The 12,983-nt window shown below is 40.9% G+C and overlaps 1 protein-coding gene across 1 annotated transcript in view; it reads left to right on the top strand.

The window, feature by feature from the left end:
- The window catches only part of LOC103511346 (E3 ubiquitin-protein ligase SMURF1-like), a 29,640-nt gene that overhangs the window by 5,500 nt on the left and 11,157 nt on the right, over positions 1 to 12,983 (top strand). The window contains exons 3-9 of the mRNA XM_026825131.1: positions 967 to 992; positions 2,213 to 2,346; positions 3,361 to 3,508; positions 7,635 to 7,645; positions 10,576 to 10,657; positions 10,996 to 11,177; positions 11,626 to 11,821. Of these exons, the coding sequence (XP_026680932.1) occupies positions 967 to 992; positions 2,213 to 2,346; positions 3,361 to 3,508; positions 7,635 to 7,645; positions 10,576 to 10,657; positions 10,996 to 11,177; positions 11,626 to 11,821 (779 nt within the window). The remainder of the gene's footprint in view (positions 1 to 966; positions 993 to 2,212; positions 2,347 to 3,360; positions 3,509 to 7,634; positions 7,646 to 10,575; positions 10,658 to 10,995; positions 11,178 to 11,625; positions 11,822 to 12,983) is intronic.

Raw genomic sequence — 12,983 nt, 5'->3', positions numbered from 1 at the left:
CCAGGGGTTCTTAACCTTTTAGAATTGGCGGACCACTATTGATAAACCAAAAATCTCGCGGACCACTTGAGATTATGTATGTTTGTATGTATATGCAATCAATTGTACATTGTACACGCTATGTGACAATGGGTAGGTATGTATTAGAGGACCTATATCTACCTGTAGGAAAAGAAATAGAAAATGAGAAAAATTAACATTATTATTTATTTATTTATTTGTTTGTTGACAAAAGAGATGTGTTTAAGTGAGCTGTGTTGATTAATGATTATGTAAGTAACTGACTAAATAGAGCTTTTCTTTTACTTTATTAGCTTACATAAGTGTACTTATTTTACTACCTGTTGGGTTTTTCCTACATTAGGTACCTACATATTAGGTAGGCACTAGGCCAGGGGTTCTTAACCTTTTAGAATTGGCGGACCACTATTGATAAACCAAAAATCTCGCGGACCACTTGAGATTATGTATGTTTGTATGTATATGCAATCAATTGTACATTGTACACGCTATGTGACAATGGGTAGGTATGTATTAGAGGACCTATATCTACCTGTAGGAAAAGAAATAGAAAATGAGAAAAATTAACATTATTATTTATTTATTTATTTGTTTGTTGACAAAAACAATTTTTTTATTGTATAAAATTAAGGTATGTTATATAAAATAGAGACACGATGACTTTTTCCTTACTCACCTCTCGCGGACCACCTGAAACCTTCTCGCGGACCACTAGTGGTCCACGGACCATAGGTTAAGAATGGCTGCACTAGGCAGACTCCTACAAAGATGTGATGGGAACTTGTAATCTGTCTCTATTGCTATTGAAATTACTTACTAAACCTATTCTGACCATTCTCAAACTTCTTTTTGAGGAAGCACCAGTGTCTTAACTCTCTGTAAGATAGACATACTCCCCGCCCACATAAGCAATTCGAAATCCTCTCTCTACTTCCCCACTGTCAGGTATCCAGCTTAGTATCTAGTAACAAGTAAAGCTTTCCCCCTCTGTATATTTCCGGGTTGTCTGAACTGATAAGATTTACTGATAATAAATAACCCTAATACCCGCCACTCGGCGTCAGACCGCGGATTCACACACAGTCGGACCGTGTGTAGCGGAAAAAGCTCGAGAGTCTTGAGACCTATTTCTGTCAGACCGCCTGAGAGACCACGGTCCAAAGCTTTTTCTGCCACACACGTTGCGACTGTCCGGCAGACTACGGTGTCAGACTGTCTGAGCGTGAGTGGCCAGCATTAACTCGAGACTGTAAATCTGGGGATTTGTGTCCTAATTCCTAAATAATGTCACGCTTGATACGTGATCTTCGTAAGTTTCGCCAGCCTAGTTAGCTTGGTTGGTAGCGCGTCTGCCTTGTAAGCGCTAGGACGCGGGTTCCATTCCCGCCCGGGGCGGATTTTATCGTGGTGGGATAATGTTCGTTCTCGGAACGGCTGGCTTTTTCCTATCACCTGTCTTCGTTGTCTCTTCGATTTCGGGACGATAAGATCTTAGCAGTTACAGTTCCCTCTATCAAACCTCTTACAAAGAAAGAAAAAAAAATCGTTTCTACGTAGGTATTCAGTTTCTACGTAGGTATTCAGTTTCTACGTAGGTATTCAGTTTTTTCTTAGCTCAATACAAATCGACTAGGTGCCCTACTCTGTTCTCGGAATGGCTGGCTTTTTCCTATCACCTGTCTTCCTTGTCTCTTCGATTTCGGGACGATACGACCTTAGCAGTTACAGTTCCCTCTATCGAACCGCTTAAAAAGAAAGAAAAAAAATCGTTTCTACGTAGGTATTCAGTTTTTTCTTAGCTCAATACAAATCGACTAGGTGCCCTACTCGCTGAATGCAATCAAAATGTACTTGTATCAATCGTTGTGAAATCACCCGCTACAATAAAGTCGCTGAGCAACGCGACATAGATTCTCGATGTAACAATCAATTAAATAATAATAAAATCTTACACTCTTGAGTTACAGCACTAAGCTGGCGAATAGAAATTGGATACCTATTCTTTCTTCTTCTCGACCAACCTCAGTGGTGCAGTGGTTAACGCGTTGGACTTTGGATCTGGAGGTTGGTGGTTCGAGTCCAAGTCAAATTATGAAATTTATCTTGGTGTAATAATTAGGGAACGATATTTGTGCCAAGCATTAAAGTATGCTTAACACAATTAAAAATTCCTTTTATTTCTTCTTCTCAGATACATTGGGAAAGGTGATGGCATCACAATCAGTGTGTGGAATCACAAGAAGATTCATAAGAAACAAGGAGGAGGGTTTCTGGGCTGCGTCCGAATTCTGGCCAACACCATACAAAGACTGAAAGACACTGGATGTAAGTAGAAAACGATACTCGGTCGGGAATCAAACCCGGGACCTGTGGCGTGCAAGCTCAGAGGTTTCGTAATGTCTCCCGTTTTCAAAACGGCCGACATTTTTGGATAGGAACTTCGCTTTAATTATTTATTTATTTATTATTATTTTTGAGGGGGGATTTTCTTTTTACCGAATTTACTTGAGAGAAAGGGTTAGGTACCTCAGACTACGCCACATGGCCACATGCTAGCCTAGAAAATTTCATCACGAAATCTCTAAAAGCCGTTTTGACCTTTGGCATTTGTTTTTGGGAATAATTAAATTTATTCTGACGTTCTTCAGTGCTTTATTCTGTTCACATGGGCCAAATGTATTACATAGTGCTTTATTAAATTTAGATTTAAACCGTCACGGTAGAGTTGTTCACTATAAGGCCTGCTACACATTAGAAAATGGAAACTTGGTCGCGCGACTTTTAGTAGATGATGCCACCTGAAAATCCCATCCTACGATAAAGAGAGAGTCCTCTCACACTGGAGTAGCGCGACTTAGGCCACCCTGTATTGATTAAATTCGGCCCTAACACTTCTACATACCTACATGGACAAAAACAATATGTAACTTATGTGTATACCCTGTACCTATACCAACAATAGTGGCCTTTTTTTCCCAAAGAGTTTTGATAGAGGGAACTGTAACTGCTAAGGTCCTATCGTCTCGAAATGGAAGAGAGAAGGAAGACAGGGTAGGAGAAAGCCAGCTATTCCTGGAACGACTTTATCCCTTCAGGATAAGTTCCGCCCCGGGCGGGAATTGAACCCGCGACCTAGCGCTTACAAGGCAGACCCTCTACTCACCAAGCTAACTAGGCTGGCTATTTTGTCTTGTTCCAGTGTTATGTACATAAAATTTAGTTAAATTATGCCTTTTTTCCAGTATTATGTAGAAGAGCTTTAGCTAAATTATGTCTTTTCCAGCATTGCGTCCAAGAGATTTAGCTAAATCGTGTCTTTTCTTGTCTTTTCTGTTCCAGTGTTATGTGCAAGAAATTTAGCTCGCAAGGATTTATTCCGGTTACCAGATCCGTTTGCTAAGATCAGTGTAGATGGGTCGGGACAGTGTCATAGTACAGAACCAGTCAAAGCCACGCTAGATCCCAAATGGAATCAGCATTATGATCTGTAAGTACCTCTTACCTGCTTTTTTAACGTGATCGCCTCTTAAGGTGTGTCCACAGTCCACACATAGTCAATTGGCCGTCAAATGATGACCTGAATCTATGTTGTCGAGGCAGTGTGGGCTGTTCAGTCGACAGCGATCGACGCCCGGTTGACTATGTCTGAACTGAACACACCTTTACTTTTTACTTTCCTTATCCTATAAAAAACGAAAGTAATGTAATCGGGTCAAATTTTTAACGTGATATTTTAAAAACATGGATATATCTATAAATAAATATGTATTTAATTCAAAAATACTGCTATAATTAGGTATGTTTTTGATAGAGGAAAGTTTAACTGCTCCCGAAAGCGAAGAAAAACAGGATAGGAGGAAACCCGCCGGATCAGTGTGGATGGGTCGGGACAGTGTCATAGTACAGAACCAGTCAAAGCCACTCTAGATCCCAAATGGAATCAGCATTATGATCTGTAAGTACCTCTTACCTGCTTTTTTAACGTGATCGCCTCTCAAGCTGTGTCCACACATAGTCAATCGACCGTCCAATGATGACCTGAATCTATGTTGTCGAGGCAGTGTGGACGGTTCAGTCGACATCGATTGACGGCCGGTTGACTATGTGTGGACACACCTTTACTTTTTTAACGTGATATTTTAAAAACATGGATATATCTATAAATAAATATGTATTTAATTCAAAAATGCTGCTATAATTAGGTATGTTTTTGATAGAGGAAAGTGTAACTGCTCCCGAAAGCGAAGAAAGGCAGGATAGGAGGAAGCCAGCCCTTCCGAGAACAAACCTTATCTGTTTTAAATCCGCCCCTGGCGGGAAGCGAACCCGCCAACACGAGAACACCAGAAAGTAACCCGTGGAAATGTCTGCAATTTAGCACATGTTAACATTGTTAACCAATTTAAGGATACCATTGTTATCATTTTCATTAATCTGTATAATAACGCCCAAGTGCGCGTCCACAACGGCGACGGTAGACCATGGACCATTGACCCTAGCAGTCAAGCAAATACATGCAAAATACCGAAGTTCCCAAGTGCCTTTATTAATTTCTTAATTAAATCATCATTTTATTTTTAATTAGTTTAAATTAAGTTATTATTAGAATAAGTTCTCAATTATTGTTATCCGGGTGTTTTCCTTTGAAAATGGGTTCTCTTCTCGCAAAATCTCTGTCTTTTTGAGATAGCTGTGGCCCTTTGATAAAAACATCAACTTGATTACAAAATCTTGTAGCAAAAATGAAAGATTTGTTCTTCTTGTGCAGTGAGGTGTTTCAAAATTCAATGCATGATCTAAATTTGTATTTGTTTTTTATTAAATTACAGATGGATCCATTTCGGCTGTTACGCCATCATCAGTGTATTATTACGTTTGTTTATTTCTAAAAATTACAAGGTTTGGGCTTTTGGGAACAACTTAGAGGTCCTACCTAAAGAAATTAACTGATCTAAAATTGTAACAAACTTACTAGTTTGAAATTTGTGTGACTTAAATGTGAACATTTGAAACAGTCATGACATCAGCAGTAGTTACAAATCGAAGGAATGGTGCAATGAAAATAAGATTGACGGGTAAGATCACCATTGTATTTACTCAAATTAATATAAGAGATTTTGGGATATTGGGAATATGTAACTTGGAAAAAGTATGAACCCCCAGGACCCACAGTAGTCATGACATCAGCAGTAGTTACAAATCGAAGGAATGGTGCAATGAAAATAAGATTGACGGGTAAGATCACCATTGTATTTACTCAAGTTAATTTAAGAGATTTTGGGATATTGGGAATATGTAACTCGGAAAAAGCATGAACCCCCAGGACCCACAGTCCCATCGAATTCCTCTCAGTCAAGTTTTGTACCTCCTGAACCCCCGATTTACACAGTCTCATGTCAACATGCAGTTCAGAGATTTTACACAATAGAGCTACTGCGATGGTAATGATAAGCGAACCCGAGACCTAGCGTTTACAAGGCAGTTACGCTATCCCCGAAGCTAAGGCCAGCCACTCACTATCAAGTAGACCTGACAGGCGGACCTTTTCAGCCGTACCTATCAGGTCTACCTGATAGTGGCTGACTTGCCTAACTAGGCTGGTAGTATCTGATCGCGTATAATATCTCTAGTAGCGCGGTCAAACTTTTTTGACTTAACGGGGCGGAGCGCTACCGCGCTCCTTAATTTGTTTCGAGTTTAGACTGATTAGTCTGGCGATTGATTCTTGTTCTCCAGTTAGGTACTTGGTTTGGTGTTCGGGTGGTGCAGTCTAGGAAAATCTCATACCGACACATTGTTTGATTTGCTGCAATGATGCTGAAAGTGAAAGCAGAACCGAATAGACGACAACATAACATAAAATCTATCTTCTAGTATCTGCACATAGGCCTCCATGCTTATTCCTTAATAATATACGGGGTGGTGGTGAAAAAACTGACACATGGAATTTAAATCATGACACATTATAAACTTAAATTGCACAATCAGAAACATATAAAATATGTTGAAAATGATCTATTTTAATATAAAATTTTATTAAATAACTATACAAGAAAAACAGACATTTTGGCTTCCCAAATGGAGACTCCACCATTTTCATTTGACGCTTATAATTTCAGGTAAGCTTTTCTTCCAGACAAAACGAACATGAATATTTGTATCAATTTCTTGTGGAGTTCCGGAGAAGATAAAAATGATTTATTGAATGATTTCAGACAAGATTTTGAGTTTAAAACGAAATTGTTCTTGAAAATTAATCGATTTTAAACGAAAAACACCTTAAAATTAAAGAAATAATTAACCAATAATTATTTTTAATGGTAATTAGGACGTAAAACTGGCCGCTACAAGAAGATGGTTTGTGAGTAGGTAAATAAAAATTACCCATGGTGGATGGAAAAGTTTGATACCATAGAGATGGATGAAAATTTGGAAAACTTACCAATCTCTTGGGGAATTTAACTGGACCATTGCCTAGACCTTGGACCATGGACCATTAACCCTAGCCTAGACCATAGACCATGGACCATTAACCCTAGCCTAGACCTTGGTAATGGTAATTAGTGTGGCAGCACTGATTGATTCTTCATGTAATAATCAGCTGTTTTTTGTTTACTCTGAAAATATCAAGAACGAGGGAAAGGTTTGAAAATAAAAAGTCCCACATATCGATCAAGGATTACAAAATATCCCTCATCTTGGCCAGCTGATTTAATAAATTTATTTTAAAAGGGGCGCGACTTTGAATGTCATGTGTCCGTGGCCAGCTGAAATTTGGCCAACAACCTATTGAAGATTTTTTTTTAGCTGGCAGTAGATGATAGAGGTCAGTAGATATCAAAAGTGCGCTCCCGTAGGCGATGACGTCACATCAAATGTCCCGAGCAAAGCTCCCTTGCAGGCAATGCATTAATGTGTTTGTGCGCATACGTTTTTGCGCAGTTCTTTCTGCTCCTCCGCTAGCGCGGTTGCATACCTACTGGCGCTACCTAGCGGACGAAATTAGCAACTGCGTTAAATCTGACGTCACACATCTTCACGCCAACAACCTATTGAAGATTTTTTTTTAGCTGGCAGTAGATGATAGAGGTCAGTAGATATCAAAAGTGAATCGAGTGCTAAAGACGGGCTGGGCAAAAAGTTATACATCCGGATACCAACCAAGCGCAACGTTGCTTAACATCAGTGATCCATTGAGAACTTATGCATTCAAGGTGCGGAAGCAATCTTTGAAGTAAAATTTCGAAAATTTGATCAAGGACCAATTAGCCCAGATAGCACCTTATTCTCCAGCTATGGATAGTGAATAGCACACGATCTTTTTACAGTACAGAATCCGAAAGTTAAACTTAAAACGAGTTTGAACTTACTTTGTGGCCCCCGGCGGCCTAAGGGAAATATAGGCGCTGGATCAACAGTATGTACACGAAACCTCTAAATTCACTAGAGAGTAGAGCAATCAAAACACATAAGTGCAAAAATGTTTTGTTCCATTCCGTGGTAGTATAGGTAGGGCGGGCGAAGCTTCTTTTGACGTTCATACGCCTTCCGGCACGCGTTAATTTTGTTGATGGAACTTTTGATTTTAATTCACTGATTCCTGCCCCTTGCAGGGTACATGCATGCGTTTTGTTGCTTTCCCCTTAGTAAATGCATATAAGGTTAACCCAACTTTTACGGTTGTTTGCCCCTACACGGGTGGGCATTTTGTGTGCGGAGTTCAGCTGCTTTCCCTTACCCTTTATACTTTTTCAGGCGCAGTCCTAGGGGTTTCTTCTGCATCAGGTTGGACTGGGGCGGGGGAGGCCTCAAGGCCGCGGGCAGCTGATGGCTGGGGGACTGTCCTGTCTGTGGCCTACTCGGGGACTGGCACACCGGGGAGCGCGAGGCAGGCGGGGTGATGGTTTGCGGGGAGGCCGTTTTGCTGGAGGGTCGGCCACGGCCTCGTTTCAAATTGAGGGTAAGGGGTTTGCCACTCGAGCTAGCGGCCGTGGAGGCTGTGGCCATCGCGTGCAGCGTGGAGGCCAGGCCTTCGTATTGAGCTTAAATAGATAATGAAATAAGTCAGACACAGATGTTTAGTTCAAATCACGAATTATTTGTGGTAAAGCAGAGCTTTTTCACAATTTTTGTGGATATCACAGAATTATTAAGTGCCTCCTTTGCAATCAATTTCCATATTTCAATAATCTTTGTACACTGGTAATGCTGCCACTAGTTGCTACTCGGTTAAAGTAGCTACTCAATTGTCCTCACGAGGCTGACTTCACCCCGAACTCCAAGCACAGAGGCGAAAAAATTCCGACCCCACCGGGAATCGAACCCGAGATCTCCAGAGTGCAAGCCTGGTGTGATACCCACTCGGCCACGGAGTTTGCTTTAAAACTTTAAATATTAGATGGGTGCACCCTTTTTTAGACCTTGCAGAGGCGAAAAAATTCCGACCCCACCGGGAATCGAACCCGAGATCTCCAGAGTGCAAGCCTGGTGTGATACCCACTCGGCCACGGAGGTTGCTTTAAAACTTTAAATATTAGATGGGTGCACCCTTTTTTAGACCTTAGATTTTTCTGACTTGTATCACTATTCACTATACTCACGTGATGACGAGGACAGTGTCAGCGGACTTGTCGTGTCCCGAGACATCTCGTCCTCCTCCACCTCTCCACTCGACTCCTCCGTTGTCTCCTCCTCTTCTTCGCTCTCCTCCTCCTCTTCACTTTCCTCCTCCTCTTCCTCTTCTTCCTCGTCCGAATCTCCCAGCTCCATTTCTTCTTCTCGTTCGCCTAACTCCATGTCCTCACGGGTGCGAGAACTCCCACCTCCTCCTTTCGACTCTTCCATCTTGAGTGAAAGAAAATCTAAAAAAGAGAGAGAGAGAAGGTAATTGTGTTAAGCATAAATGCTTGTTACAAATTTCGTTCCCTGCTCAATGCACTACGCTAAATTTGTTCCGAAATCGAAGAGAGAAGGAAGACGAACATTATCCGATAAGGATAAAATCCTCCCCGGGCGGGAATCGAACCCGCGGCTTAGCGCTTATAAAGCAGACGCGCTACTAACTAGGCTGACTTGCTTGCTATGAGTACAAGAAAACCTAAATTGATCGGACATTTTTGTTGCTGTTGTCGACGGTGGTTTCGGCATTGGTAGATGATTGAGGGTATAGTTAAGGGGAGGCTATGTTTTGTTCACTATGGGAATCGAACCTGGGACATGCTGCATGGCAAAAAAATCCCATGAAATAAATTCCCTTTGCAAAAGTCCCTCGTTCATAAAAAAAATCCCACAAAATGGTGTAGCGTTCTTGATTTTATTGCAGTGGCGGATCGCGGTAACAAAAACCCCCTCCCATGTACTGGACAGTGCTGCTCTCTAGTTGTGATATTTTCCATTTTTACTAGCTGAATTCCGTCAAGTGTATGACTATAGTATATTTATGATTTTTCTGTAAGCTAAATTTCTTTAAGAAAGTGCTATCGTATTTTCGTGCCTGCTCCTTCATATTCGATATTATGAGTGCAAGAGATTTTTTTTAAAGATGTTTGATAGAGGGAACTGTAACTGCTAAGGTCTTATCGTTCCGAAATCGAAGAGAGAAGGAAGACGAACATTATCCGATAAGGATAAAATCCTCCCCGGGCGGGAATCGAACCCGCGGCTTAGCGTTTATAAGACAGACGCGCTACTAACTAGGCTGACTTGCTTGCTATGAGTACAAGAAAACCTAAATTGATCGGACATTTTTGATTTTTGTTATTTTGCTGTTTGTCGACGGTGGTTTCGGCATTGGTAGATGATTGAGGGTATAGGCTATATTAGAGTCAAAATGGACCATGGTTTATGGTAGGTCACTGATAAGTCATATCTGCCTTTTAGGCTTTTAGCTTAATTTATAAATCCGTCAGCTGATAAAATATAATTCATTTTCCTTCGAGAATCTCAGCGAGTGACTTAAGATCGCGAGACACTTAAGATCGTAGAGTTTCCAAAAGTGATGGCCTTGTCGGCCGCAGGCCACATGCGAAAAGGGATGTTATTGAAAAAAAAAAAAAAAAAAAAAAAATACCCTTATGTTGTTCAGAAAAATTGAGAGTGGTTGTTGGAAAAAAAAAAAGTACCGAAAAACGGCTGCGACAAAAAGTAACATAAATAAGGGTAATAGAAAGTAAAAATAGAGCAAGCAAGCATGATCAACATTTTACGCGACAGGAGACAGGAATTTAGCTTATCTAGTTCGTTCATTTTTAGTCCGTCCTTCCTTTATCATTACAATAGTAATAAAAAGATGCTGTTGTTTCATCACTAGATGTATCGCTTGACTTTGAATTTTGATGACATATTTTGAATTTCTTCTTCTCGACCAACCTCAGTGGTGTAGTGGTTAACGCGTTGGACTTTGGATCTGGAGGTTGGTGGTTCGATCCCAAGTCAAATCATGAAATTTATCTTGGTGTAACAATTAGGGAACGATATTTGTGCCAAGCATTAGAGTATGCTTAACACAATTAAAAATGTCAACAATAACACTAGTAGTCCTGCTTTACCACTCAGGTAATTATAACAATAGTAACCTGATCCTAAATAACTCTCATGTCAACAACAATAACACTAGTAGTCCTGCTTTACCACTCAGGTAATTATAACAATAGTAACCTGATCCTGAATAACTCTCATGTCAACAATAACACTAGTAGTCCTGCTTTACACAACTGCTACATTAGACGCATATGGTCTGTGTCGTAGCATGCCCATCCCGTAGTATGTCCCTCATCAGATGGGCGATAAGAGTCATAATACTTCCCATTCAGGTGCTGTGTCACCAAAAGAACACCAGAAACTAACCCGTTGAAATATTTGCAACCGAAAAACGAGTACCATTTTTTGTCGATGGTGGGCATCGAACGCGGGACCTTCTGCATGGCAAGCAAGCACGTTACCGCTGGGCTAACCGTGTCCCTACTCATGTTTCAGATCGCGTACCGAGGACCAGCAGCACAATCACCGTCTTCTGGTTCAGCAGCCTCGCAAACGTGGTGCCAGTAAGAAATGTTCAGGCGGTAACAGTCTGCTCCAACAACCCCCGGACCTGCCCCATGGATATGAAATACGCACCACACAGCAAGGACAGGTGTACTTCTATCATTTACCCACAGGTGAGGTCTTATTTTTCACAACAAGCCCCTTGAAAATGCTCACTTTTCCTAGTTTCTACTTTTGAAAGCGAAAAAATCAAGTCTGCTCTCCCAAAAACAATATGACATTTCTTTGAAAAAAATTGACATCACAACAACGTTTTTTATGAGTTTTTTTTCTGTAATATTACGTTATAACTTTAGCGAAGTGCAAAGGAAAGGTTTTTATGAGCGGGCAGATTTTTATTTTTTTTTATTTTTACTTCTTTCGCATTATTTCAAGGCACATTCTTTTACATTCATGCCTATCCAGGAACGGAAAATTTTGGTCAGAAAATTTCCGCCCTGGCGGGGATTTGAACCCAGCACCTCCAGTGGTCTATGAGAGTCAGTGGTCTTGACCACTCGGCCACAGAGGTGGGCTACTAGTTTGATTATTGTTTTAATACCAACCTCATTTCTCCCTCAGGTGTTAGTACATGGCATGATCCCCGCATTCCCAAGGAGCTCCGGCCTGAGCAGGCGACCGAATTGGGCAACCTTCCCCCCGGCTGGGAAGTGAGACAGACCGCTTCGGGTCGCTACTACTATGTGGATCATAACAATCGGACCACGCAGTTCACGGACCCTCGCCTCACGCCCGCCATTATACAGAATCTTGTCAAGTAAGTGTGCCACCCTGTATCTTCTTCTTCCTAGTCTTTTCCTATTTACATAGGGTCAGCGTTTCTTGTCAGTCTCTTCCAGGCAGCCCTATTGTGTATCTCATGGTCTGTTAAAGCTGGCTTTCTCCTATCCTGTCTTTCTTCTCTCTTCGATTTCGGGACGATAAGACCATAGCAGTTACAGTTCTCTCTGTCAAACCTCTTGGAAAAAAAAAAAATAAAAAAAAAAATCTTGTCGTATGTAGTGGGAACAAATCGGATGAACCTCACGAGATGTGGGAACGGGTCTTTAGTAATCTTCATCAGATAGGCGAGAAGAGACACTGTACTCCCCATTTAGGTGCTGGGCTATGTGGATCATAACAATCGGACCACGCAGTTCACGGACCCTCGCCTCACGCCCGCCATTATACAGAATCTTGTCAAGTAAGTGTGCCCACCCTGTATAACCATTTAATTTTTTGTAAATTGTAAATATTTATTAATTTATTATAACAATAATATGTTATGTTTTATAACTTCACTAGCCGAAATCCTCTGCTAGTAAGTCCTTAAAGGCATGGCCGTTCATGTCACTCACCCATTTAGTGGTCTCGCTCGGCGTATAGTTTAACAAAAACGAACCGGAAAATAGCCTATAACCTTCACGGGAGTGCAAGCAATAAGTTGACAAAGTTTCATAGCAATCGGATGAGCGGTTTGGCCAGGCATAAAGTTCAAACAAACACACACACATTCGTTTTTATATATTAGATTATATGTAACAACAATAAGAGTATTATAACAAGAACACACCGAATCTGCATAGTTTAGGAAAGATCCTGCAATCTTTTACATCCATGCCTATCCAAGAACTGGAAAAGTTTGGTTAGAAAATTTCCGCCCTGACCGGGGTTGGAACCCGGCAACTCCGGGTTGATAGGCAGTGAGACTACTCGGCCACAGAGGTTGGTCAGGAATTATATTTCAGTCTGTCTTTGTTATGAACTTATTATGCTCTATTTTTTGAACGGTTTTAATTTCTCCACTGTTTAGCATACAATTGGAAAGGACGTTTTTCGCCAAGTAAGTGAAAACTAGTGAATAAAAGATCTATGAAGTAGTTCGGATTTGAAGTTTTCAGAGAGTTTTTTTGTTAGTAGTACTTGGTTTATTTATTGTA

This window comes from Diaphorina citri, unplaced genomic scaffold, assembly GCF_000475195.1.
Source record: "Diaphorina citri unplaced genomic scaffold, Diaci psyllid genome assembly version 1.1 scaffold704, whole genome shotgun sequence".
Taxonomy (NCBI): Eukaryota; Metazoa; Arthropoda; class Insecta; order Hemiptera; family Psyllidae; genus Diaphorina; species Diaphorina citri.
This window is presented reverse-complemented; position numbering and strand designations above follow the sequence as displayed.